At 35.9% G+C, this 26,659-nt stretch overlaps 1 protein-coding gene across 1 annotated transcript; it reads left to right on the top strand.

The window, feature by feature from the left end:
• The first annotated feature begins 183 nt into the window (after positions 1-183).
• Positions 184-26,659, top strand: LOC110026139 (uncharacterized protein At5g39570-like). Its single transcript, XM_020726965.1, has 2 exons — positions 184-1,069; positions 26,247-26,659. The coding sequence occupies exons 1-2, from the start codon at positions 248-250 to the stop codon at positions 26,310-26,312; spliced, it is 888 nt and encodes a 295-aa protein (XP_020582624.1). The 5' UTR covers positions 184-247; the 3' UTR covers positions 26,313-26,659.

Here is a 26,659-nt window from a genome sequence, read left to right as displayed (position 1 = left end):
CTAAAATGGTTGGAGGTGAGTAAACGAACTCGATGAAATTAATCAAATTGAATCTAAAATGGTTGGAGGTGGGTTGGGTTTACTCGCCTAATCTAACTTAATACTGATTTTTGATGGCACCACTGTAATTCCTTCCATATATAGGGATTTTTTGCTGTTCCATTTTCGTTTATAAGTTTCTAGATCTCCCGGCCTCCTCGCCGGCAAAACTCAGAATCCAAAGGCCAGGGCATGCAAGATAGTGAAGATGTCGTCTTGGGGTCTTCGTGGCATGTCCGTTGATAGTTTCGAAGGATATGATCCGACGCCGTACTCCGGTGGTTACGACCTTTCCCTCACCTACGGCCGGCCGCTGCAGCCCACTGATGAGATATGCTACCCTGTTTCCGCAGCTGGAGACGTGGACTTGGAGCGCCCTCGCTATTCTTCTGGGTCTCACAACTCCGCTTTCGAAACCGACAATACCAAGAAAAGTGACTGCTACGGCCTTCTGCGCCCTGGCTTTGAGCCCCAGCGCCAGCCACAGCCAGTTTCCAATCCGTGGTACACAGGTTACGGTCACCAAAGCTACGGTTACGGAGGTGGTAGCGGCGCATCCGATTATGGATCGGTGTACGGTGGGCGTCCTCAGTTCCCGGAGCAGGGATTCGCCTACGGCCAGGGTTATGGCCAGCGCCCCCAGCACCAGGAATTCAGATCTGAGTATGGATCGGAGTACGAAGGTGGGAGGAAACCCCCAAGCGGATCTGGGTATGGCCGTGAAGGCTTGATTCATTATGGGGATGAGGGGTTTCGGCGGAGTGAGGAAGAAGGTTACGGGCGCCAAGGCTTTGGAGGCAATGACTATCGAAGGAATGAGGAAGAAGTTGGTGGTGATGGTGGATTTAGGAAGAATAGCGATTATGTTTATGGTGGGAACACGAGTTATGATAAGCCGAGTTACGGCGCTGGCGAGGAAGTTAGTGGTGGGAAGAATTCCAACTATGGCAATCAATACCAGAGCACTGAATATGGGAAGCCAAGCTACTATGGTACTGAAGAAGGGGAAAGATATGGACACTCCAAATTTGTGAGATCACTGCTACTTTTCGTTGCTTTTAATTTGAATTTATTCATCTGATATATTAGTTGGAGATATATATGTTTTTTTTGTAGCTATTTGCTGCTACCTATTTAGTCCGAATGTACACGAGGTGGAGTAGTTCTTTTCTTTAAGCTATGCTATATGAAAGAAGATTAAGAGATTTGATAAAATTGGATTTGTTGAAAGTGAAGTTTATCAGGTTTTAGCTGATGAAATTTTTTTTAGGTGGTGACTGTCTTATTTTGAGAAAAGTAAATGCAATACTCTCAGGTAAAGTGCCAATTATAGCTAAAGAAGATGTCATTTATATGTATAAAAAAAGATTGGATATTATTTAAGTAAATTATACTTTCAAAACATTGTGGAAGAACAAAATTATTAGAATGATGAAGATATTATATATTTAGGGGCTGTTTGGTTTGCTGAAGAAGGAACACAGAGTTTTCTAATTGCAGTATATTCTAAATACTCGGGAGCTATTTGGTTGTTTGTAAAGCAAGTGCAAGGGAATTCTTTTTCTGTTTAGTTAAGTTCATGCACAGTAAAGCAGGAAATAATATATTTTGAATACTCATGAGCTATTTGATTGTCTGTAAATGGAATCCTTATATTTTATTTTTCCATTTAATTAGTTATATATCATATTTTTTTATAAGCTTGCATATTCAATATTTAAATTATCAAATTTATTTATATAATATTTTATAATAAAAATTATTAAAATATATACATGATAAAATATATTTTATATTTTATAAATTAATATTAGTAATTTTTATGTATGTTTAAAATTAGAGTGTTATATGAATAAATATAAAAATTTTACTTAAACTATAAGTTAATTAATAATTCATCTCTTATATGCATCTTAAAATAAATTAAAAAATAAATCATGATTTGATACTAGTATGCGGTTGTTCTTACGTAAAATATTTGATATTGTCTTTGCAAATCTATAAATATGAATTTATGTCTTGTATTTAAAAAAATTAAACCTTGATATACTATTTTTGTGGATCACTCTAAATTATATTTATTGATCACTCCAAGTTGTTTACATTGATTTTTTTATACTAAGCTCCATCATCATGTCAACAAAAGCTCTAAAAAATTTATCCAAAAGTGAAAAAGAACGTTCATTAATTGAAAGGGAATGTGCGAGAAAAAATACATGTAACCACAATTCAAGAAACATCATATGGCAATCAAACATATAATATTGTGCTTTCTGAAGACAGGAATGCTTACAAAAAGATTAAAATAAGCTTTCATTTTTTTTTAATTTTATAAAACTATCAAATTCAGTGCACATAGATCTTAGCAAACAAACTTTTAAATGAATTGACCATTGGCATGATCATCATTTTCACAACCCCTCGACAAGTCATAAATGAATAATTTTCATTAAATTCAACCTAGCCGAAGATAAAATAAACAAAATTTTCAACTAGAGAGACACAAAACCATCCATTGCAGAAGAAAAAAAAATGACAGCTCTAATGAATTCTAAGAGAAAGTGGATTTTTTATCACTATAAAATATCAACATTATACAACACAGCAAAGCCAAATGCATATTCAAGTAAAAAGAATATGAATTTCTTTGATTGAGATGAGGTTTAGCTTCCAAACTAAATTTGAAAATAGCATAATAGCACAAATTGAAGTCACAAAATCATGACTTATGACATAAATGAAACAATTATAAAGTGGCAGTTTGATTACAATGCACAATATAGTAAAAAAATAAAAAAGAAGGTAAAAATAAAGGAGGAATGAGAATTAAGAATTAAAATTTAAAGCTGTCATTTTTTGTTATTTGGCAGGATTTAGATTAATCTAGATCAAATCATGCTACCAAATAGCCTCCTACAATCATTCTTCCACTTCCTCCCACCCCTCTTCACACGCTGCTTCTCTAAATCCTGTAATTCCAATGAGATTTACTAATCCTAGATTTAAGGAAGAAAGGAGGAAAACTGGCTTTAAGATTCTGTAGGATTTATTTACATCTTCCTCCCCCCGAGATCATTACAGACTCTCTATTCCTCATTTGCTGAAGGATTTGTAGCATACGATAAACAAAAAATTATAAAATGCTAACTAAATTACAAAGAAAAATTTATATATGGCTTCAATAAAAAACTTTCGTCATTTTTTTTAAACACAATGCACGCCTAAAAGCAGGAGTGGTAAGTAATTTTTCTTGAATCAAACAATTGAACAATTTCAAATTCAAAAAATGAACAATTGACATAATTGACATCCTCTTCAACAACCAACACCTTAGCAACCACGCTTTTGCTCTGGTCCTCCTTAGGTGACGTATCATACGAACTAGGAGTATCCACATCAACCTTTGAGTTGATTGAATCATCAAAAAGCATGCTTGGGAAAAAAATCATGACTTCATCCTAGTCGGCTTCCTTTCCTCAATCAACATCTTCCATTAGAAATTTTTTCGATGTAGTTAATGAAGCATGAGACAAAATCCGTAAAGCCACCCTCCAACAGTGGGGGATTAAAACTCATAGATAGAACCGAAGAGGAAGATTCGGAAGACTGGATGACATGAGGATGCAGATTATATTCAGGAACCCATGTCTCATAGAGGAGATCGAGGTCAAGGTCGAGATTAAAGTCAAGAATGGGATCATCACTGAATCGTTGCATGAGAATACTATATTTGTTCTTTTTATGGTTTGGCAGGATTTAGGTTAAATCCTATGTCCGGGTCTAGCCCTTATAGTCTTGTTTGAGCTCACCTATCATAGGTAACGCCGAACTGTCACTAAAGAGTCTTTCAAGAGCAAGATGCCAAATTACATCGAGGTTGTAGGAGATGATTTCATGAGCAGAAGAAGAGGGTTTTCACAGGTTGGAGTTGCAAAGGGGACAAGGGTTAACTCAACATATTTATAATTAGCTCGAATCATGATGATTTCAGAGTCATGGAGAAAGGCCTCTTTACATGAATTCAAAATATGGTGAGAAAATTTGTTACAATCCATTACGTCCCGCCAAACTAGAAAAATGAAATATTGGCATTTTAAATAAAATACACTCCTTTTCACCCGAGCAAAGAACCCCTTAGTTATAAAAGCCAAATTAAGTTATTTGAAGAGAATGATAAAATAAAACTTTAAATTAGGATAATATATTTTTTCATATTTGTGAAACCTTAGAGAAGTTGGAGTAGCGTGTTCACAAATATTTTTAATATTATCTTAAAGATTGTGATGGTTTCAAACAATTGACAAATATGAGTTTCAATATTATTTGTAGTTAAAGCCAAATGAATTATTCATTGTATTAATTGTATTATTATCAAATTTATTAGATTATTGTGAGATAACTGAAAAAAAGTCAAGAGAAAGCTCATTGGTATCTAAACATCAATTTAATTTTTTGTTAAAAGTAATTATTTTGATGGTGATTTATGTTATTACAATTAATGAACTATAGAGAGCACTAATATAATTTACATGCTTGCTGTTTTTTGGGCAGTTGATTCTTATTTGACATGGGTTGATTGTAGAAGATCACCATGTGATATGATTTAGCATGCACCATTTGGCAAGGTGGTTATTAGGAATTTGTTCTAGTTGTTATGACATGCTTCATTGTAGATGGCATGGATGTTGTGATTACGTGGCATTTATAATTTCACCCTTAACTGCATGACTTGTTGCAATTTGATGACAAAATTTTTTGATGAGATGTATATATTGACGTTTCCGGAGAAATAGAAATCAATATGTGCTCACTGGAGCCTGCAACAAGACACTTCTATCCAATAACAAAAAATATGTTTGACCCCAAGGATCACTTGACCAACCAAGAAGCAAGAGAGCTTTGCAAATTGATAAATAGCTTGCTCGATCTTTGGTAAATGATCTAGATAGTTATTGACGTATATATCCTTGATTTATTTTCCTTTAACTGATTCTCTCTTCTTTTTTTCTCCTTTTGCTCTACACCTTTGCAGTCTAGTTTGAAACCAAATAATACTCACATTGTCCTTTCCTCTCTCGATCTTGATTTGGTGCTAGCCTCTAGTAATCATATGTCTGCAATCTAATAAGCTTGATTTGGTTGTAACCTTATACATGTAAGTAGTATATAATAGCGCATGCTATAGCCCGTAGCTTAGCAAGACACACTTGTGCTATTGCTATGTTCTCTATGTGGTATAACACATGTCAAATGTTGGTTCATTTTATGTACAAGTTTTTTTAATTATTTTGACTTGGATATTTTAGTTGAAGTGCTTGGCATTTGATATGTGATTTACATGAAGCAGAATGGTTGCTTGATTTAGAGATGCATCTATCATGACATTATTGGACTGAATTTCTTATAAACAAATGATACAAATGAGTCATGAACAGTAATAATTGAAAGTTGGATGGTAAGTTTGATGAACAAGGTGAATTAGTATTTGTTGAATTAAAGTTGATTAGGAATAATATTATGAGAGCTAGCGATGTCAATGAAAGAAACTCATACATTGGAAATTTTTCTAAAAGAAAGGAAAATTAGACTCCATCTAGGACTAGCACAATTCAACATGAGAATGATGAGGGTGATGAGGAAGATTTTGATTTGGGAAATGTTAATGGCAAAGAGGTGGGAATATTTTAGTTATAATGATGATTTTTATGGTTACTATTTTTATTTTTATTTTTGAATATGAAACTCATAAACAAACTATTCACAGTAGCTATATGGGAATTTAGTCTAGCTGCAAGTAGCTTTATGTTTATAACCTTGTTTGTTTAATAATTTATGCAGAAGGAAAGGAATATAAGACAAATAGTGAGTATTAAAGATGGAATGCTCCATGCTTTATTTGGCCAAAACACGTCTCTATTTAATAGGGTTTTACTATGGGTAAACTTAGTAAGCTGTACACCATAAAATAAAAGAAATAATATGGCAGCAATTATGTTTAAAAAACTATTAACAATAGATGATGGAATTCTTAAAAGTCATATTATAGTTTTATACTAAATATGCTCAAATCTCTGACCAAAAAATACCATCCACAGGTAAAATATTCGATTTCAATGATCCAAGAGAGCCCTCATTGCTGCAGCTACATACACGAATAGTAAGATTTTAGACACGTGATGGCCCATTAGGTTTTTGCTGTTAGTTGGTTCAAGTCTATAGCAGAAAGGGAAATGTCTTTCTTTTTTCAAGAAAGTCATTTTGTTTGGATTATTCAACACTGTCCCACATGAAAAACTTGTGAATTTGTAAATTTGTAGATTTTTCCTTCGAGAGTAAACAATTAGTTCAATGAGATGTTGTGGGGTTAACTGAGAAGGAGTTTTGGTAACCACATTGTCGTCCGGCTTAGGAAGTTTAGTTGAGAATTTTAGAAGAAATTATATTAAAAATTTATTTTGATTCTATCTCCCGTTGAGCTTTTGTAAATGGTCTTTGTCCTCTTTCTTGAATCTCTATTTGGGCTTCTTCATGATCTTCTTGATGTGCTATTTTAAATCCCCCAGACCTATATAAACTCTACGATGAAGAGTTAAAATCTAAGTAATTGTGCATAAGTTGTGGAGCAAATTTTTTAGGTCTTCTATTGATAGCCACGTATTCCTAGTGTTGGTGGCTTATTTTTTCCATCTAATTTGGAACTTTTTTTCAGCATAATGTTCTTTTGGTATTTCAATATTTTAGCTCTAAAAATATGGGTTGTGAACAACTAACAACTTAGAGGCATTCTCTATTACTAGATTGTTAATTGCACATTTGAGTGTCGGTAGCTCTTTTAAAATGAAAATATCCTTACTGCTAAATATTTCACTAGTAAATATATCAACAGGCAAATTGATAATCTTGACACGCTTTATCAAATCCCCTAGTTCCAAAGGTACTCTACCATGAAAAATTAAAATCTAAGTAATTGTTCATAATTTATGGTCCCAATCTATTAAGTGTTCTTTTGACAAGCAAATATCCTCAGTGATGGCTTGTTCTTCCTTCCGAAGAACTTATATTCAACACTAGGATCTTCTAGTGCTTCTAGAGTTCACCTCAATATTTAGATTTTAAAGCTACTAGCAGCTGGAAGGCATTGTCTACAACAAGAGTGTTAATCTACATATTTGGAGTTTTGGCAGATCTTTCAAAGGCAAAATATCCTCAATTTTAAAAATTTGACGGGTAAATATATCAGCAAGCAAATCAATAGTAAGCTTATTTTTCAATGGTCGGCATGCTCATGCTTGAAGTTTCTTTTATTTGGAGGGATATATCTTTTGATGAATTCTTACCATAATATAATCATCCTTTTTATATCTTTTAGTCAACCTATGATTTTCTTTAGCAATATATATAAGCAATGTTAATGTGCCTCGTAGGAGTGTAACCATACACTATCTTATCGTGTACCTTCTTTGTGGTTATAGAAATGGTGATATTGTATGCAATCTATTTGTTAGTGGATATAATCCCAATTTCATGGGTATTTTTCTATCAAGCAATTAAGTAGATTTTCAATGGTCCAATTGGCCACCCTGGTTTGCCTATTAAATTGAAGACAAATGGTTGAAGAGAAATGTCAATTCTGTACCAAGTGATCTCCACAAGTTATCTAAATAAGAGATATATAGCACATTTTTATTCGAAATTATGATGAAGAGTACTATCTAGAAAGAATAACTTTGCTACATCTTGCTATATGTGATAATAATTTATTTTCTTACAAAACATTAAATGTGCAATTTTAAAGAATCTATATGTCAAGCTATGTCACTAGGGACAATATGTGGCTCTCATGCTCAAGGAATAAAAAACGAAAATCAAGACAAAATGATGTAGCGCAAGCAGGAATACCTTTTATTTCTAAGGCATATTATCAATTAATTATTACCTTTATTTTATTTTATTTAAAAATATGGGGTCATTATGTATTATATGGAGGAAATATTTTAAGCAATGTTATGAAACTCGAACCAGACAAGTCGATTCAACCGTTCAGACTGTGAACCGACTTCTTTTTCTGTCCAGTTATCTAATAAAACCACCCAGGGAAGAAATTATATAAAATTAGTGGAAATCACAACCGGGAAATTGGACGCGGTTCAATATAACTGCTCGATCACTGCTGAGGAGGGAGAGGCGAATGAGTGAAGGTGAAGACGGAACTGGGAACTTTAAATGCCTTGAAAAAGGAAAAGGGGTGATTTCTTTGACTTTGGAAGCCACATACCAACTTTAGATGCGTAACTGGGAATTTCAAATGCCTTAAAAAAAATTGGGAGCCTAAGGACTAGATATTATGCCATGCAAATCTTAATTTAATTCAAGATCTTTGGGCATTAACTATCAACACGCATGTGCCCTTTAATAAGTGTGTGATGGGCGCAACTTTGAATTTGTAGTGTTTAATGAACCTGTCCTAGAAGGTAGCTAAGCTGTGAAAGCTCCAAATTTTGGTGGAACTTTGATGGGTCGGTCAATCTTCTTGTATTTTCTTGATTTTAGATGGATCAGGTTTTATTTGTAAGGCACATAAGTCAAAAGTATGACCTTAGTCTGCTAAAGAAAAACTTATTTAAATTGATATAAAGTTTTTTTTTCTTAGACTCAAGTGCCGCAAAAATTAATCTCAAGTGTTCTAAGTGCCTCTTATTACTAGTTTTGAGTGTCCAAATGCCATCAAATAATGCCACAATTTTTTTAATAAAACACTTTAGTACAATATTCACGATCCTTATGAATGTGGTACATGGCATGATTTATCAATCATAAAGGCCATTTGTGTCATTTTGAATGTATCTTTCACTCAATTCCAGTTATGTTAATGTGATGATAATCATTTTTAAAGTCAATTTTGTTAGAAGTAGTTGACATCAAAAGATTGAATCCAACATATCATTATCAAGCCAAGTACGGGGAGCCTATACTTAGTAATAATCTTGATGATAGCCCTATTTGCTATTTATCAATTTTTTGTAGCAATTAGAAGGGTTAGTATTGCACATGGACTTTGTATCTCTTGGAGGAAACCTTCCTTGGCATTTATATGCCTGTTTTTCAACTTAACATGCTCATTGGGGCTTGTCTTATGATTGCGAGTTTGGTACTTGGGAACTAATACTAAGTCAATGGCATGCTGAAAGTAGGGCTTCAGGAAAATCATCAGGGATTTATTTCTACACTCAAATATGATGGGAGATTACGCATGGATAATGTGAAAAAAAATAACGCCAAAAGTATCTCATGGAATTAAATCTCTCTCTCTCTCTCTCTCCATAAATTTGGTAGTTATAATTGGGGCAACCATAAAATTTGGTAGTTATAATAGGGGTTAAACTTATTATATCTAAAATCAATCTAAGGTCTAATCATTAACAACCTTAGTTTGAATTTGATTTTTCTTTGAATTAAGCTTAGGCTAAATATCAGATATAGGCTTGTGTGACACAGATGTGCAGTAGGTGTGACGTCTTCATTGAGAATAACTTTATGATCCTATCCCTTTGCTTGAATGTATTAATATTCTTTGTACCATCCCTTTCCATATGGCCAAAATCTAGCTATTTAAGATGTGTGTAATGTGTATAGGAAGGGCATTACATTAGGGCAGTTTTTGGCTGCAAGTTAGATTTTCGTTAAATAGGATTTATCAAATCCGATAAATCCGGATTTATCGACGATGTTGGAGCTCGCAAGCGATGTCAGAATAAATTTTCCTTGCAATCAGTTTTATTAAATCCGGATTTACGTCGTAAAAGAGACGGAACCCTAGAAAAAAAAAGATGGATTGCAAGAAAACTTGATTTAATAGAGCGTTGGATTTAATTTTCATTCTTTTGGTGTTTGGCTGGATTTAAGTTAAATGCATTGTTAAATCCTATTAATAGTATGCTACTTGTTGAAGGATCTCATGAATAATAATGATTATATTTCATATTTGTTATAACTCTATATTTAAAGGGTTATAAATTGTATAGGAGATCTTAGGAATCTCTATTTATTTTTTCTCTTTAATTAGAGAGATTAGCTGCCTTTTATATGAAAAATTATTTCATACGGACACCACATGCAGAGATGCATGCGGTGTCCGATCTCTACCGGCGATTACCAAAAAGATGTATTTCAGTGGACCCCACTTTCAACTTTTTTTTAAAATTTTGATTGTGGTGATCGACGATAGGGATCGGACACCACCGCATGCATCTCTGCATGCGTTGTCCGTACGGAATAATTTCTCCTCTTATATTTGTTATTATTTTTTTCATTGTCTACTGTATTATGTTTTTATTGCTTTTTATACCTGTAAATCCTGTAATGGATATTTATACCCCCTTTGCATCAATAAGAATTAAGTCCTCTTATACTTTTTCACTGTTTTCATGGTATTAGAGCCACATCGAATATTGAGGATCTGAATCTTTGGAGTCGTCTGCTTCGCTTGGAGAGCTCGATTTTGGAGCCATTCGCCTAATATGTGCCGCTCGATCTTGGAGCTGTTTCGATCTTGATCGTGGAGTTGTTCGACGCTCTAATTGCTTGCAGCTCGATCTTGAGCTGTTCGAACCGCTCGACGACTGCTTCACTGCTCGCCGCTCACCGCTCGACGACTTTGACTGCCTGGAGAGCTCGAACTGCTCGCTCGCCGTTCGACGATTGCTTCGCCTCGTCCACCTTTGTTCGCTCCGATAACAAGCGTACAATCCTTTGTGGCGTCTTCCGCTTTCACTTTTCTTCCCGCTTGCGGAGGCGGTAATTCTCCGAAGGCGGTAATCTTTTGCTTTGGCGGGAGAATCTCGAGCTTGAGCAAATTCACCGTTCTTTATCTCTAAAATGTCTGAAGTCACGAGTCTCAGTCACGTCTAGGACAAGTTAGCCTCTTCAGTCATCTCAGCCCGAACCTCAGAGAAATACATCTGAAAATCATCCCATTCAGATCACTACAATCCGACTAAATGCTGATAATTTTTTTCGATGGTCACAATCTGTTCTCATGTATCTGCGAGGAAGAGGAAATATTGGCTATACCATAAGTGATACTAAACAACCTGACGTGAATAACATAACTTATGCCATTTGGGATGCGAAAAACTCAATTGTGATGATATGGTTGGTCAATTCCATGACTTAAGAGATAAGTGCAAATTATCTGTGTTACTCTACAGCTAAGAAATTATGGGACAATGTTTCAGAAATGTACTATGATGTTGGAAATCAATCCTAATTTTATAAGTTGACCTTACAACTTGGGAAAAATTGCCAAGATGAGGATTCTGTGACAAAGTATTTCAATTCTCTTAAGCGAATTTGGCAGGATCTAAACTTATTCAATGATCTTAAGTGGAAATCAAATGATGACGACAACCAATACAAGAAGATAGTGGATTCTGACCGAAGCTTCAAATTTCTTGCAGGTCTAACGTTGAATATGATGAGGTCCGTGGCCGAATAATTAGAAGAAATCCCGTCTCCAATTGGTGAAGTTTTTGCAGAGGTAAGGAGAGAAGAGAGTCAGAGACATGTGATGTTGGGAAAGCAGACTACAGGTTCAACCAAGTCCATGGAAGGGTCAGTGCTGGCTATTCCTGAAGCTCAAGTAAGCAAGAAAATTTCTCACAACTAGCGTGTAGAAGACAAACACAACCTGCACTGTGACTACTGTGGAAAGCCCCGCCATACTCGCGAAAAATGTTGGAAATTGCATGGTAAATCACCTAATGGTAAGAAAAAAAAATCTAGTGAACATAGCACACCTACCGCAAATGAGGCTGAGTCATCTCCACTTAGTAAAGAGCAATTAAGTCATTTTCTTAAATTGTTGAAATCTTGCTCATCATCTAATGCGCCTATCGATTCTATAATACAAGCAAGTAGTAATCCTTTGGCTTTTCTAGGAATTACCACTCAGTGGATCATTGATTCAAGAGCCTTTGATCATATGACAAGCTGTTCTCAATTATTTGAATCATATTATCCATGTTCAGATTCCGAAAAAGTCAGAATTGCTATTATCCATGTTCCAGTTCCGAAAAAATCAGAATAGTTGATGACAATTTTTCACCTAATGCAGGAAAATGAAATATTAAAATTTCAGAAAAAATATCTTTGAAATCTGTCTTACATGTTCCGAAACTTACATGTAATGTTTTTTCTGTTAACAAATCGTCTAAAGATTCTGATTATTAAGTTTTTTTTTCTCATTCCAATTGTGTTTTTCAGGACCGGAACTCGGGGAAGATGATTGGAATTGCTAGATAAATAAATGAGTTGTACTACTATGATGGTGTAAATAAATGAGTTGTACTACTATGATGGAACTGATTCTGCGAATAAAACAACTCATGAATTAGGTAGTACGTGTTCAAGTTTTGACTATGATCAAGTTATGTATGACATAAAAGATTAAGATTTTCTAGCTTTCCATATATCAAATCTTTATTTCCTAAACTATTTAAAAATATTGATTGTTCAAAACCTCATTGTGAAACATGTAATTTATTTAAAAGTCATCGTGTTTCGTTTCCAATAAAACCATATTCTGTTTCAAAACCATTTTATTTGGTGCATAGTGATGTTTGGGGCCCATCCAAAGTTAACACACTTTCTGGAAAAAAAATAGTTTGTAACATTTTTTGATGATCACAGACGAGTTTTTTGGGTGTATTTATTGGAAAAGAAATCTGAAGTTGAACAACGATTTAAAGATTTTTTTCACATAATTGAAAATCAATTTCAAACAAAGATTGACATTCTAAGAATGGATAATGAGACTGAATATTTCAACAAATATTTGAGAACATCTATTTTGGAAAAATGTATTCTACATCAATTTACTTGTCGTGACACACTACAACAAAATGATATTGCTGAAAGAAAAAATAGACATTTACTCGAAGTTACCAGGGCACTTATGTTTTCCATAAATGTTCATAAATATCTTTGGGGTAATGCACTCTTTTCCTCTTATTATTTAATAAACAGAATGTCAGCACGAGTTCTGACATTTAAAAACCTTTACAAGTCTTTAAAAAATATTTTTTCCACATCTAAGATAACAACTAATCTCCCGTGTTTGCTATGTGCATATTCCAAATGTGTTTCGCTCAAAACTTGATCTCAAAGCTGAAAAATGTGTTTTTATTGGATATGCTTCCAATAAACGTGGGTACAAATGCTTTAATCATGAAAAAAGAAATTTTTTGAGAGCATGGTTGTCAAGTTTGTCGAGGATCATCCGTTTTTTCAAAATATTTTTCTTCAGGTGGAAAACTTAGTTGAATAAAATAATTTTTGGGAAACTTCACCCATTTTTTTAACTAATTCTGATATGAAAACTAGGGTCAGCACTATTAATCTTATTTTGCGAGATTTTAATTTATCAGAGACGGGGAGAAGTACTTCCAACGGATCATAATCCTCAACATGAGCTACAGGTTTATACTAGGAAGAAATTCCATAAAGTTATTACAGCCCCAGTTATTCCCTCAACAGATGTTCAATCATCTTTGCCGAATAATGACCCTACAACTCAGAGTAACCTTCCCTCTACTTTCACTCCTGATCTTGATCTTCCAATTGCTTTCAGAAAAGGAATCTGAACAAGCACGAAACATCCTATCACACAATATTTGTCATATGAAAAACTATCAAAAATTCATAGAGCATTTGTGTCTAGAATTTCTAATATGCTTGTTCCAAGAACTGTTTCAGTAGCATTAGGTGAAACGAGTTGGAAATTAGCTATGATGGAAGAAATAAATGCTCTTAAAAGAAATAACACTTGGACAGTCATTAATCTACCTAAAGACGAAAAGACGGTTGGGTGCAAATGGATGTTCACGGTGAAGTTTAAAGTTGATGGAAGTGTGGAGAGATACAAAGCGAGACTAGTAATAAAAGGGTTTACTCAAACTCATGATATTGATTACCAAGGAACTTTTGCTTATGTTGCTAAAATTAACTCTATTAGAGTATTTCTTTCTCTTGCAGTTAGCTTCGACTGTTCACTTCATCAATTTGAAGTAAAAAATGTATTTTTAAATGGAGAACTGTGACAAGAAGTATATATGGACCTACCACCCGAATTTTATGGACCTCTACCACCCGGATTTGAAGAAAAATTTGGAAAAGGTAAAGTATGCAAATTAAAAAAGTCCCTGTACGGGTTAAAACAATCTCCTAGAGCTTGGTTTGAGCGTTTTGGTGATGTTATCAAGAGACATAGATTCTCTTAAAGCCAAGCTGATCGCACATTTTTTTTTCAAACATTCCATCAAAGGTAAAATAGCTATTGTGATTGTGTATGTAGTTGACATAATCATGACAGAGGATGATACTCTGGAGCTTAGCAACTTGAAGAGGAAACTTAAAGCCGAATTTGATATTAAGGACTTGGGAAAGCTGAAATATTTCCCTGGAATGGAGTTTGCATGCAAGAGGAGTTTGCAAGATCCAAGGAGGGAATTTTTGTCAATCAACGCAAGTATGTACTTGATTTACTCAAAGAAACATGAATGATAGGCTGCAAGGTAGCAGATACACCAATTAAACTTAATATAAAGTTGAAAACAGCAGCAGTTAATGAGGTAATGGACAAAACACGCTATCAAAGATTGGTAGGGCGATTAATCTATTTGACTCACACTGGACCTGACAAAGCCTTTGCAGTGAGTGTTGTGAGTCAATTCATGCATTCACTTGGACCTACTCACTTCGAAGCTGTATTCTGAATTTTGAGATATCTTTTGTTCAAAAAGGGAGAACATCTTCTAATAGAGGCGTACACAGATGCAAATTGAGCAGGAGATGTAAATGATAGAAAATCCTCATCAGGTTATTGTACCTTTGTAGGCAGAAATCTGGTTATTTGGAAAAGTAAAAAACAAAGTGTGGTGGCAAGAAATAGTGCTGAAGTAGAATTTTGCTCGGTGGCACATTGACTCTATGAAGTATTATGAATAATAAGACTCCTGGAAGAGTTGAAGATTTCTATACCAACACCTATTAAAGTTTACTGCGACAACAAGGCTGCAATCTCTATAGCTCATAATCTTGTTCTACATGACAAAACAAAACATGCAGAAGTTGACAGACATTTCATCAAGGAGAAGATAGATAGTGGTGTGATATGTATGTCCTACATACCCACTGCTAGCCAAACAACATCTATTCTAACAAAAGGCCTTTCCAAAGTGTAACATGAGAATCTAGTTAGTAAGTTTGCCATAAGTGACATCTTCATACCAGCTTGAGGGGGAGTGTTGAAAGATCTCACAAATCACTTGCATGTTAAAATATTCTCTCTTCTAATCCTCAGTATCATCTTTACTAATTGCCAAATGTATTTTAACTTCTAATTGATTCTAATATAGAATTTCAGCTTTCTCATCAGATAATTGAGTGTCAACAAAAGCTTCTTTCTAATCACCCTCATTAAGATAATCTACCTCATCCAAGAGCAAGATATTTGCTCTATTCTAATTTTCAATTTATATATTCTTTTACTAGTTGATACAAATAATCTCTATTGTTTTTGGAGCTTCTCGAATTCTACTATTATGTACACCACTAATGGAAGGGCTAGGTTTTGCAGTAGATTATGTGTATGAGTGGTTATGGGAGTGGAAGCGTGTTGAGTTGTTGTATGGAGGTTTCCTCTCTCTTTGCACCATGTGGGCATAATGAAGAGCATCCTGTAAAGTATTAGGGTCAAGCATCTCAAACACTTTCCTAATATCATCTTAAGATCATTAACAAATTTATTGGCCAACTGCCAATTATGATTCATGCACTTGATCTTAATGACCACATCTTCAAATGTGTTGAGGTACATAGTTACCTAGAGGCTCCGTTGCCTTAATATTTACTTTATATGTAATTTTTATTATAGTGTCTTGGGCATTGTTTATTTTAGAGTATTTCTTTATCTCTATCTATGCCTATAAACGAGCCGAGCTTGAGCGAGCTAGCCTCGACTCGTATTCGAAATGAGCCCGTGAACAATGTGTTCGTGTTCGGCTCGAATAACATATTCCTATTCGTGTTCGGCTCGATAAAATATAAAATGTTGCGGAATAGCGTCAATAATACTGCAAACGACAAAATAGCACCAATAACACTCGCAATAACATCTGAGTAACACTCAAATAGCGCGGGTCGTTATTCCGCGGTGTAACATGATCTTCTCCAAGGTGCATCACTATTTTGTGCAGTCCTGGTAACGTTCAGATCTTAGTTTGAAATATCAAAGAAGGTTCAAGTGAAATCAATTTTTGATTAGGTTTCTCTTCAAGTTTCTCCTCACTTTTCATTTCTTTTACTTTTCTTGTACTTTTCCTTTCCTTTTCTTTTTCTTTTAGAATTATTTTTCAATTCTTTATACCTTTATGTGAGGATTATTATATTTGGATCTGTCTTTAATAGTTTTGAATTTCACTATCCTCCTCATAAAGTTAAAAACCCTTTACTTTTTCTTCAGTTGATAAATGTAAGTATTAGTTTGAAAATATGTTTTAATTGAGACTCAATTCTTATAAAATGTAAATCTAAGAATCCTAGTTTTTCAAAAATACAATTATATTTTTGCTATAAATAGTAAAATCATTTTTCTTTATGTTTCCTCCAAAATACCTCAACTCTAGAACAATTCAATTTTCCCAAAATCTCAACTAAGTTTTTTATAACATCTCTAAAATCAACCTTATAGTACCCTGATGGTAATACCACATACCACAAGTCGTTTTAAAGTGATCTCAATTTAATTTGCAGACTCTTGAGGGCAAATAAGGTTGAGCTTTTAAAAGGTTTTTCTTCCCCCCAAACTTGATTTTTAACATGTATATTATTCAATGGAGAAAATATAAGCAGGAAGAAAAATCACAGCTCAGAAATACAATCAATCTCATATGTCTATCCGAAATATTTTTAAGTGTTCATCAGGACAAAACAGAATGCAACATAAAACAAGTTTAAACTATACATGCTAGAATGAAAATTGAATGCTAGAATGAAAATTGAACGGAAGAAAGTTTAACTAATAATGCAGGTATCAGCATAAAAATAATTAAAAGCACCAAACATTTGTCCATAAATATTTCAAATTTACGAACATTGACAAATAATGTCCAGTATAATCAGTAAAAAGGAAATACATTGGCATCTCAATGACAGTAGTGAAAACTAAACATAAAGAAAGATCAATTCTAATTCTACTAACATATGATAAATCAATCCACACTCTAATAACAACAATCACTACACACTCACCACCCACAAACAAAAATGAACATATCACTCTAACACTGATAACCATGAAGTGTCTCCCACGAAACATTTGATTTAACATCATCAGCCTGACGAATCCAAGTGTTATTCATGTCACAATTTCTACAATAGATTCTTAAATTCTTTTCTATTTTTTAATCCTACTAAAAGTTCTCTCTCGTTCTGAGTCGTATGGTTCAAGGTCTATAGCTCCTGAACTGTGCATACAAATCTAGAGGCTTAACTAATATGATAAATATCAAACATGTCAAATACTGAAAAATATAGATTTTTTTTTGGGTTTTCTCTTTGAAATATCACACAATACATAAAACACACTACATAATAACACTACAATTTCCAAATCTAAGTCTTACAGGTTCAACTAAAATTCTTCTAAAATTCTTACCGTAGCTTCCCTGACAACGACGCTAGAATATTGTGCAGTATTTTGTGCAGTCCTGGTAAAATCACCATAAACTTGATCTGCTTTCTAGCTAATTGATAAAGTTCTTAAAATTAGGTATTATTACTCCCTGAGATTTCTCACGCAAGTATATGTATCATTTCAGTAATATAGGGTTCTATTGAGTCCGGATTATCGATCCCACAGAGAATTTGTGTAAGAAATTCCTTAGGCTAAGTTCTAGTTACTGTGTTCAAGTCTTAGTTTGGAATGTCAATTAATGTTGTTTTTTCAATAACTCCTAAATACAACCCTAAGTCTAAAGTTAAACCTCACTAGACCAATTGATTTGGTAAATTTCAAGAGGTAAAAATTATCTTTCTCTTGTGATTACATAAGTGGATTATAAGATCTAATACTTTGAATTGTTATTGTGGCCAGTGACAAATAGGAGCATTCATTTTCTTTACCCTCTGTCGAGTGCATAAAAAAGTTTGGTTAACCTCGTATTAATTCTTTAAACTCTAGATTACATTGGTTACAATTATAGTCTGTCACTTTAGAGTCTCTAATTTATTACCTCAATTTGACTAGCTTAGTTTTAATTCATTAAACCCTAGATCAAATTGGTTAGGATTCTAGTCTGTCACCATAGAGTCCCCAATTTATACTCATCAAAGTCTATTTCTCTATTTATTTGCACTGCCCTGTGGACTACTTTTTCTTCACCCAATAGTACTATGTGGTTCCTCCTAGTTGTTCATGTCATAACTCTCCCTAGTTTTTACGGTAAACATATAATTTTAACAGTTCATATGACCAATACAAAATGTAATTGAAGCACAAAAAGAAAACCATCACATTAAAGTTTAAAAGTCAATTCTAAAAGCATCCTACACATCCTACAAATCTTATTTATTCAACACAAGAGAAGGGTAAAGGAAATCTACTCACAAATAATGAAGAACACCATAGAGACATCATCTTAACACAAACAAATCCACTAAATATATGTTTACAACAAGTACATGACATTAGATAACAATATACTTAGTTTTCTCCCTTTGAAAAAAAGATGCAAATTCCTCCAATGAAGCCTCCCACTCCTTGCAATGCTGATACAATTCTCTTACAGTTTTCTTTCAAAATCCCCTCTTTAATCTCTCAAGAAAAGGTAAAAATCTACATTTACTACTCCTATCTATGACCTCTTGGCCTTCATGAAGAATTCAAAAAATTGGAATTGCCAAAAAGTGTTTTTCCAAACGTCTGGTTCCGTCAAATAACTTCTTAAGTCGTGTTGAAACCGCCTCAGACAGTTCTGGCGCTCAGGCGCTAGTCTGTGGCTCTAGGGCGCTACCTTCTCAGGTAAGTTTGGAAACAACCGCCGCCTAGGCGCGTCACCACTTTCTTTGGTTGTTGGACACCATTTGGCTCCTAGGCGCCCATTTGTGGCGCCATGGAGCAGTGCTAATGCGCCAGAATTTGACGCTTAAGCGCTAACCTGCTGTTTGCTACATTGCTCAATTTGCCTCCTTTTCGCTCCGTTTCTGTCCCAATTTACTCTAAATCTCTTACCTTTTATACTTGCAACAAAATCATGGAAATAACTTCTTTTAAAGTGTAATTTTACAAAAATGAGTGTTAAATATAAAGGAAAATTAGAATGCTACAAGACATGTCATAACACCGCTGAATAACACCGATAACACCAATAACACCGCAAAATAATGTCGTAGTAACATTGCGAAAGGCAGAATAATATCGATCACAACGGGTGTTACTCGGTGTTATTCCATGATATTATTGGTGTTATCGGTGTTATTCCACAGTGTTACATCGCTGAATAACACCAATAACACCACAGATGGAGGAATAACACCAATAACACAACAACTGTTACTCGAGTGTTCTTTCGCAATGTTATTGGCGTAATCAGTGTTATTCTGTGTTGTTACACAGCGGAATAACACCGATAACACCGCGAAATATTGAGTATATTTATATATTTTTTTATTTTTTTATTTCTTTTCGAGTCAATTCGAGCTGAACACGATCGAACAAATATTTGTTCGTGTTTGAATTATTTATATTTCGAGCTTAAAAATTTGTTCGTGTTCTGCTTGTTAAGCTTAACGAACGAGCCGAACACGAGTTGTTCGCGAATAACGAGCCGATTTGACAACCCTATCTCTATCCAACTATACTCTCAACCCATCTTGTTTTTTTTTTCCACAGTATTGATTCAATAGATTTCTGCATGAACAACTAATTTTATTCACAAGAACGATCATCCATCTTATGCCAATAAAGAAATTCATTCATTTGTGTCACTAGTCCAAGAATTTGTTAGGGTCATGAGCAACATCATAAATGGGTGTTCAACTTCAATTGTTTTGAAGGTATCATCAAAGTCTTCAGCATATCTATAATTTTCAGGTATATAAACATTTCACTGAGCTAGTGGTCTCCTAGTGTGATCCACTTTAGGGGGTCGGATCTTCAATTAAGCTGGGGTTTTTAGACTGTAAAGGAGCAAATGGTGGGTTATGCATTCTAGCGTTCATCTGTGCTATCATTTACTGTATTTGTGTTATAAAATCTTGCATTTGGCCTCTATGTTGTGTTGTGGTCCCTGGGGTTCCAGTCTCAGCATTTTGGTCTCTCTCAGTCAGATTTTCTACCACTTAGGCTAAACATTCTATTTGGTCTATTTGGTCCATTGATGCAGGCGTTGGAGGTATGGCTACATTTATGACTGTGAAAAGTGTACACCAAGTATGATTTCGGATAAAAGTTAAGTGCCATGTGCATTTACAAGTATATACGATGCTAAAGAAATTTCAACTCTTATTGCAATGCTTGTGAGAGCAATCTTGCACGAGATTTAACACTATTGCTTGCAGTTAAAGTCATCGTAAGCTGCCACAAAATTTCATTCAAGCTTAATTTTTAGGTATGCTTTCATGTTTAGGGACAGTTTGCTTGTGGGGAACACCATCTTATTATGGACTCCAACAATGGGTTCAAGTTATGTTCACACATGAGTGATAGGGCTGGTCGCATGCATTTAGCATAACGTTTGCATTGACATATGATTCTAGATTACCATATTAAAGGGTATAAGCTAAAGACAATGAGAGATTGCCCATTTGGGAGAAGCAATTCCACCGATTGCGAGTAGCCATGGTGATTTGATAGTTATCTCCCAATGTTTTCTTTGATACTAACTTGATGTAAACTTGTGGTTGACCAAGGTTCTAAGTTGCTCTAATAGGGTGTTCAAAAATTTTGAAAACACTTGGGGATACTATATATGACACAGGAGTGGCTCATGCTTCCGGAGCATACTGCACGGGTCCTTTCGCGGTGGGAAAACATTGACTCAAATGCTTGCCTGAACCGGTTTGGCCCAAGTTTTTTTACATTCCGAGGAGTCGACTGCTCCTCTTGGGCCACTTCTAGTTATTCTATTATTATATATTCTCGCTTTTGATGTTCTAGGCTTATTTTTTCATGAGTTTTATTTAGGATTGCCGCTAGTGTTCGTCTCTCTCTTCGGGGCTGTATTCGAGGGTTTGGTTGGTGCTTTGACTATATATCTCTCTCAATGTGATGATTATCTTACCTATCCCCTTCCATATCCTCTCCACGTCGCTCTCGACTGTCCTCCATTGCTGCAACCGCCTCTGAATAGCTGCCATCACTTGTTTTCACTGCGGTTTTTTCGTTTCAGACACCTGTCCTCGCTGCCGCCGCCCCAGACAGTCATCCTCTTGCTGTCTTGCAGTCTCTTACATCCCCCGTCCCTACCAACATCTTTGCCCCTCGTTGCCAACGACTCGAATAGTTGTTCTCGGTTGTATTCCTCTTAATCCAGCCATCCAATTCCCTTTCCCTGCAGACTTACGACTGTTCTAGCCACACCGTCCCCTCCGCATCTATACTGCCATCACTTTTTGTCCCAGCATCACCGGCCACCGCTCCTTCCCTTCCCATGTGTTGCCTCCAGAACCTGCGCCCTACCCCCTTCCCACTTGCTGACATCATCCAGGACAGCTGCTCCACGTTATCCGCTGCATGCTTGATATTCAAATTGTTGTTTTTTGCGGGCTGACCATCTCGTCCACTGCCCCCTCACCTTCTAACCCCTCGTCGATCACCACCACCACTCAATATTCACCTTAGTTTAAGTTAGATTGCTAGGTCTGCTGTTATTTTCTTTTCAAGTGTGTCAATTATAATCGTATATTGGCTTTATTAGCAATAATATTTGTTTGTTTATTGTTGTTTGAGTTAATACCAATATCATTTGGTATCAGAGCTAGCCTAACCTTAGTCTTTTCATAAGGTTTCTAGCTTCCACCAATACCCAACCCTATCTCCACTAAAAAATTTTCTTTCCCACCCTATATAACCCATAAAACCTATTCATACTGCTGAGGAGGCAATTTTCAAAACCTAGTTAAGAGTTCACCATGGAATAAAGATAGCGACAACTTCGCTGACTGTTACAGTGACTCGATGAAATTGAGGAAAGGGCCCAAGGAGGTAATCGACGAGTGGGGTAGCGAGATCTGAAAAAGGAGGGGAAGACCACAACATTTTGAGATACAATATTAGAGGAGGCCGAGAGACGAAGTTTTTGTTAGAAGTTACATAGGTGAAGTGTCTGCTAAAGATTTTAAAGGTGAATCTCTATTCTAAAAATTTGACCTGAAATATCAGAGAATTCATAATTTTGAAGTAACAGTGGTTTTGCCACATTTTGATGGTGACTTCAATCTAGACTAGTTCATCGAGTGGCTTCAGACCGTGTAACTTTTTTGAATAATAGAAAGTCCCACCAGATAAAATAATGAAATTAGCCGCTAAGATGTTAAAGAATAATATATGATTTTGTTGGGAAAATTTGAAGGATCTACACTAGCATGAGGGAAAATATGTCACACTGATCAGATGTTCTGACCGTAGCTTCAAAAGTTAGGTGGCCACATCACTGGATGACCACCGCATCTTATAGACAGGGTCAGGGATCTTACTGTCAGAGTACACACAGGGGATCATCTAGCCGACCCCCAGCCGTAGAGAAATTGATTTAGATTCGATAACATGTGGGGGGCCAACCAACATTCCCAAATCTATCCTAGCCAAAAAGTCCACCCTGTGTTGCGGATTTGGGCATATTGAGTTAGATTGCACAACAAGAAATGATATCTTTCACTGATTTGAGAGCTTTTGAAGAAATAAACAGTGATTTAGGAGAATATGAATATTTCAAAAAGGATTCTCAACTTCCAATTGACAAGGCAGAGACACCAGCGATTCCAACTAACCCCATCAGCTGCTGAATTAACCATAGTTGTTCTAGAAGGGAGTGCGTCAGAGGTAATGGGTGTTCATGTAGAGCATGAGATTGTGGTTCTTCGAACTGCCATTTGTAGGTGTTGAGAGGAGAATCTGTAGGAATGACATTGGAAGTTCAGAAGAGCCATGAGTTTGAGGAGATGATGCTAAACACAAAGCAACCTCAAACATGAGAAGTTCAAAAGTTTTGAATGCATAGCCTATCTCCTGAGATCCCTAATGTGGGAGGTTCGACATATCATAAATGAGAAACTTTTAAGCTACTTCTGGAAGACCATAAGGAGTTATTTGGGCAATAAAATTAGTTTAGTTGTGTACCTGTCGACGGCGGATGATTCAACATGATGGACGGTCCGTAGTGCTGAAAATCGCCTTAGGAGCTTTGCAATAAGGAACATCCTACTGTGAGATTCAACTCCTTTCAGAGAAGAAGAAGAGACCTCTCTTGAGTGATTATGCTTCAGTGAGGTCAATCATGCCATGCATTTTGTCCCAGAGTTTATTTCTCTTGATAGTTTTGTTTATCAGATACATATAACAGAGTTGAGTCCACAAGATTGACTTATTGGGAGAGTGCAACATTGTCGCTACCTTCAACGAATCAGATATGACTACTGTGAGGAGACAAAAGCTTCGACGAATGAGGTTGAAGCTCTCCCAACCCCGAGCGACTGACTCGGGAGCATACTATTCTGCTCCTTTCGTGAAGAGAAAACAACGACCTGATTGTTCGCTTGGACTGATTCGTTCCAGGTTTTTTTTCTAGTCAGAGGAGTCAGCTGGTTCTCTTAGGCCACTCCTAGTTCTATTATTATATATTCACATTTATGCTGTTTTAGGTTTAGCTTATTTCATGTGTTTTATTTAGGACAGTCGTCTTTGTTCATTTCTCCCTTTGAGGGCTGTATCCGAGAGTTTGTATGGTGCTTTGACTGTATTTTTCTCCTGAGATGGTGATTATTTTTCACAACCCCTTCCACATCCTCTCTACTTCGCTCCCAACCTCCCTCCATTGCTGCAACCTCCGTCTTTGCTTTCACTACTATTTTTCTAATTTCAGACACTTGTCCTCACCGTCGGCCTTAGACAACCATCCTCTTGCCTATCCCTTGTATCCTCCGTCGTTGCCACCGTCATTCTCCCACGCTGTCGACGACCCGGATGGTCATTCCTAGGTGTTTTCCTCCTGCTTCACTCATACATACCCCTTTTCCTTGTAGCTTTGCGGCTATTCCGACCAACCCTTCCCATGCGCTGTTGCCTCTAGAACCCGCTCCCTATCCCCTTCACACTTGCTTCCATTATCCAGGACTGTTGTTCCACGTTGTTATCCGTTGCTAGCTCGCAGTTCGGAACTCAGGGAATTTCTACTTTTCTTTTTTTTTTTCTGGCCGACCATCTTGTCCATCACCTCGAGATCCACCCTAATTTGAGTTGGATTGTTGAGTATGTTGCTATTTACTTTCAAGTGTGTCAATTGTGATTGCATATTGACTTTATTAGCAATAATATTTATTTACCTATCGTTCCAGCCAATCCCTCCCATGCGCTGCCGACTCTGGAACCTGTGCCTCCCACTTCCTTCCATCATCCAAGACAGTTGTTTCACATTTTCATCCGCTGCATGCTTGCTGTCCGGAACCTGGGGAATCACTACCTTGCTGTTTCTGTTAGCCGACCGTCTCGTCCACCACCCCACCACCTTCCAGCCCCTCGCCAATTACCACCACCACCTTGAGATCCAATATAATTTGAGTGGAATTGTTGTCTCTTATTATTTTTGTTTCGGGTGTGTCAGTTGTAATGGCATATAAGTTTTATTAATAATAATATTTATTTGCCTATTGTCGTTTGGGTGAACTCCACTATCAATATGGATTTATAAATGGTGATGGTCGAAACTTCAAGTTGGTTGCCACCCTTGGGGGAGGCCAAAACTAACCACTCTTATTTTAAGTTAAAACTAATGGAGGTGAGAAGAGACCTCTTCAAGATTTGGAATGACTTTGAAGGGTTACAAACTTAGAATAATGTTTGTAGAAGTGATTCGGAGTTGATGCGTGAATTTTATAGGCTTGTAGAATTATTTCTCGTAAGACTAGTTCTAAGAGTGAGCTTGTTGGTTGGGATCCCTTCTTTGGCTTTCTTATATTTGCATGTTTGTGCTTGGGATGTGGGCCTGGAGAGGGTGGAGATGGCTTTGTGGAGCAGTGTATGGAAGTGAGAAATGCCTACCTTGGACATTTGCGCAGGAGGTAGGGAGGAAGGGGGTAACTCGCCCACCAAGGTGAAGCTCTAATTTTAAACACCAAGCCAAAAACCAATAAGTGAAACGCTCCTGTATTTTTAATACACCATAAACTTAATTATTGCTGACTATTAAGGGTTTAAAGGGTCAATGTAGGGTGGGGGCGGATTTAAAAAAAGCCCTTTTTTGGGCATGTTGGGGACCACTCCTCAAGGCAAAAGGAATTACATAAACTCTTCCACGCTTTCCGATTCAAAGTACATCACTTATCATTAAATGTTACAAATTTGTAGAAACATTGAAAGAAAATGCAAGTTAATTTCATGTCAACATAGTTTATTTTTGCTAAATTATCTTCTCGGGCTTTTGGACTTTTGCCCGTACTACTGTAAGTTTACCTTTCTTTCTTGCATGATTCTCTATTTGGGCTTCTGCATGATCTTATTGTTGTGCTACATCATTAAAGAGGGTGATTTTGTATTAGATTCTATTCTTGCGGAAAGATTTTCCACAGATATAGTTTCAAAACTCGTTCCAAACAAGAGCTTATGGTCTTTTCAAATTATTTAGCTTGGTGTCTAGTTGTACAGTCCTTTTGGTGTAGTTGTGCTTGCCATCTAGTTACAAATCTGCTTGTGTTACTTGTTGTCTGTGCTCATCATACAACTCTTAAAGGATGTTTAACTTTGTTTTTGTTATTTGCACAGAATGCATCTTAAATGCATGTGAAGTTTGACATAGTAACTTTATTTTTTTTGGAGTTGAAGATGGCTTATGCACGCTCCATCGTTATGTGCATGTTATATAAGATGCATTAACATGCCTCTAAATATGCTCTACCAATATTTTCTTACCGTTGGCTTTATTTGAGTGGTTTTGCAGGGTAATGATTCTGATGATGTAGAACAGAAGCATCACCATCATAAGCATCATCACCGCCACTACTAGGATGAGTGATTCATTCCGGAGGGTTAGTGGATCAATATTCTGCGGCACCCTATGTGTGTCCTAATAAAAACTGGGTCTGGGATCCCATGTTGCGTGAGACTCTACTTGTGATGTTGCTAGACAAGTTTGGCTGATCTTACATTACTGTGTGTTGCTGAACTGGGACTTCAAAGTTCAGCTTTAGTTATATATTTCTGTTTCTCTTACAACTCGGATAAATAACTATGATATATAACTTGTGCTTCCAGATTGTCACCTGCGTGGCTATATTTTAAATTTTTTGCAGCTTGGTTAAATCACTTTTTAAGTTCCTCGGCAGTTTCAACAATGGTCATATTTTCCTCAAA

The sequence above is a fragment of the Phalaenopsis equestris genome, unplaced genomic scaffold, assembly GCF_001263595.1.
Source record: "Phalaenopsis equestris unplaced genomic scaffold, ASM126359v1 Scaffold000352, whole genome shotgun sequence".
NCBI classification, from domain to species: Eukaryota; Viridiplantae; Streptophyta; class Magnoliopsida; order Asparagales; family Orchidaceae; genus Phalaenopsis; species Phalaenopsis equestris.
Note: the sequence above shows the minus strand (reverse complement) of the source record. Positions and strands in the feature narration are given on the sequence as shown.

Excerpts from the sequence above, each read along its gene's own strand:
- LOC110026139 (XM_020726965.1), top strand. The coding sequence starts at position 248 with ATGTCGTCTTGGGGTCTTCGTGGCATGTCCGTTGATAGTTTCGAAGGA. Across the intron at positions 1,070-26,246 it reads GATATGGACACTCCAAATTT|GGTAATGATTCTGATGATGT; the intron begins GTGAGATCACTG and ends GTGGTTTTGCAG.